We start from the raw sequence: 2678 nt of genomic DNA on the forward strand, positions 1-2678 counted from the left end.
GCGTCAGTTGTGACTCCTGAACCAGGGGATTTTTGGGTGAGAAAAGCTGGATTCTAGGCCAGGACCGGAGTTTAAAGGGAGTCAAAGTGCCTGGTTTAAGGTGCCAGCAGCAGGGATCAGGAGCAACCCTGGGCAAAAAAATGTCCCTTGGGGGACAGGGATATTCACTTCCCAAACAGAAACCAGAATGATGCAGCAAAGGAGCAGAAATGATCCATCTGCTTTTTCTTTCTTTTGGGGAATTAGCCAGGAATTCCCTCATTTCTTGTCGGCTCCCACACATGTTCCTGTTCCGAGGATATAAAACCCCCTCAGGATGTGAGTTCATCCCAAAAATCTTCTTATCTCCCGAGAATATCTGAGGGTGTGGTTCAGCCCTGCTGACTGTAAATGGAATGATTTCCCAGCAAGTTGCTTCCCTACTCTCATTGGAATGACTGTTAATTAGTTCAGGTTGTTAATTAGTTCAGGGGTCGCTGTCCCAGCCCCTGTCCCAAAGCTGGAGGCACCTGGAAAATCAAAATAGCGCCCTGAAAATAAGGAGGGAGGGAGGATTTTCCTGATCCAGGGAGAAATTGCAGTGCTGACATTTTGCCTACAAAATTATGGAGCCCCCCTCCAAGGAAATAATAATAATAATAATAATAATAATAATAATAATAATAATAATAATAATAATAATAATAATGAATTAAAGACAAATAAAAAGAGCAGGAATTCCTCCGGGAGGAAATTCCACCTGGATGTGGTTGGAGTCTAAATAAGCGGGATGGATTAAAGGCTGAGCCGTGGAATAAAAACACTGGGGAAAATGATATTGCAACAGGTTTTTTCAGCTTTTAATTCCTGATTTTTTATCCATATTCCTAATTTTCTTAGCTTTTAATTTGTAAGTTTTTAAGTGTATTCCTAATTTCCCTAGTTTTTAATTCCTAATTTTTTTATTCATGATCCTAATTTTCTGGTTTAGCTTTTAACTCCAAATTTTCATATCCTTATTCCTAATTTTTTTAGCTTTTAATTCCTTTGTATCCGTATTACTAATTTTTTTAGCTCTTAATTCCTAATTTTTTTCCGTATTCCTAAATTTCTTAGCTTTTAACTCCAAACTTTCATACCCGTATTCCTAACCTTTTTAGCTTTTAATCCCTAAATTTTGATCCATACTCCTAATTTTTTTAGCTTTTAATTCCTAATAACACGCGAGTTATGTGGGAGTTATGTGGGAGTTACGTGGGAGTTACGTGGGAGTTACATGGGAGTTACATGTGAATAACTTGTGAGTTATGTGGGAGTTACACATGAGTTACACCTGAGTTACAGGTGAGTTACAGGTGAGTTATGAGTTACATCTCAGTTCCATGTAAGTTATGTGCGAATTATGCGTGAGCTACACGGGTTACATGTGAGTTACATGTGAGTTACATGTGAGTTACATGTGAGTTACATGTGAGTTACACACGAGTTACACGCGAGTTACAAGCGACCTACACATGAATTCTCTTTTTTTTTTTGCCAGGGGGCTCAAATGGCCGCTTTGCCACGGGAGCTCCATGCGATTTCCACACGATTTCCACGCGATTTCCACGCGTTTTTCCATCCCCTCAGACTCCCCTCACACAACGCGAGCGGCCCCTTTAAGACTCCCCCCCCCTCCGGCCCCGCCCCTTCAGAGCCGCGGAAGGCGCGAAGCCGCCCCCGGGGGTTGATTGACAGCTCCGCCGCCCAATCAGCGGGCGCGGCGTGCGGCGGGGGGCGGTGCTTCCTGCGGGGCCGTGAGGCGGCGGCGGCGGCGCTCGGAGGGAGCGGGAGCGGCTGAGGGAGCGCGGCCGCCATGATCAAGAAGTTCGATAAGAAGGACGAGGAGTCCGGTACGGGGGGTCTAAGGGCCTCGGGAGGGGGCCTGAGGGTGATGAGGAACAGGCACAGGCTGCCCCTGCGTCCCTGGAAGTGCCCGAGGCCGGGCTGGAGCAACCTGGGATAGCGGGAGGTGTCCCCTCCCAGGTGGGGTTGGATGGTGCTTAAAATCCCTTCCAGCCCGAACCGTTCCATGGTCTCCCGCCTCTCCCAGCTCGGGGAGGTTTGTGCTTCAGCCCTAAGAACTGACTGTCAAAGTGTTTCTGAATCCGAAGGAACTGGGGCCTGTTTGTTGTCCCTGTTTCCACACAGAGAGGATTTTATCCATCTCTGCCCAGCGCAGGTGCTCCCTCCCTTCAGGAAGAGATTCCATATATTTATTTTTGTATTTGTATTTATCTCCGTGCCCGAACAGCGTTGTAACATCTAAAACAATAAACGCTTTATAAGCCCTTTTGATACACAAACAAAACCCAAAAAGCTTCAAAGAAGCCTTTCAGCATCTCCTCTGCCTGGACTGTTTCGCTTCATTTTCACTTTCCTTGTGCTGGGGGTGTGAGAACGAGGAATAAACGAGCAGAAAAAGAGGAATTGCTGCTGAGGGGCAGGAGCAGCAGGAGGGTTTGGAGGGGTTTTTGTGTCCGATGGTGGCTCTGGGGGGTGGTTTCACTTCATTTTCGGGTCCCTTCCCTTCCCAAACCTTCCCTTCCCAAACCTTCCCTTCCCAAACCTTCCCTTCCCAAACCTTCCCTTCCCAAACCTTCCCTTCCCTTCCCAAACCTTCCCTTCCCAAACCTTCCCTTCCCAAACCTTCCCTTCCC

At 47.0% G+C, this 2678-nt stretch overlaps 1 protein-coding gene across 1 annotated transcript in view; it reads left to right on the forward strand.

Moving 5' to 3' along the window:
* Nucleotides 1-1770: 1770 nt before the first annotated feature.
* The window catches only part of LOC113940899 (coatomer subunit gamma-2-like), a gene marked incomplete at its 3' end in the record, with an annotated part of 2392 nt that continues 1484 nt past the window's right edge, over nucleotides 1771-2678 (forward strand). The window contains exon 1 of the mRNA XM_027632046.1: nucleotides 1771-1871. Coding sequence (XP_027487847.1) covers nucleotides 1835-1871 — 37 coding nt within the window. The remainder of the gene's footprint in view (nucleotides 1872-2678) is intronic.

Source organism: Corapipo altera, unplaced genomic scaffold, assembly GCF_003945725.1.
Source record: "Corapipo altera isolate COAL_440 unplaced genomic scaffold, ASM394572v1 60808, whole genome shotgun sequence".
In the NCBI taxonomy this organism is placed as follows: Eukaryota; Metazoa; Chordata; class Aves; order Passeriformes; family Pipridae; genus Corapipo; species Corapipo altera.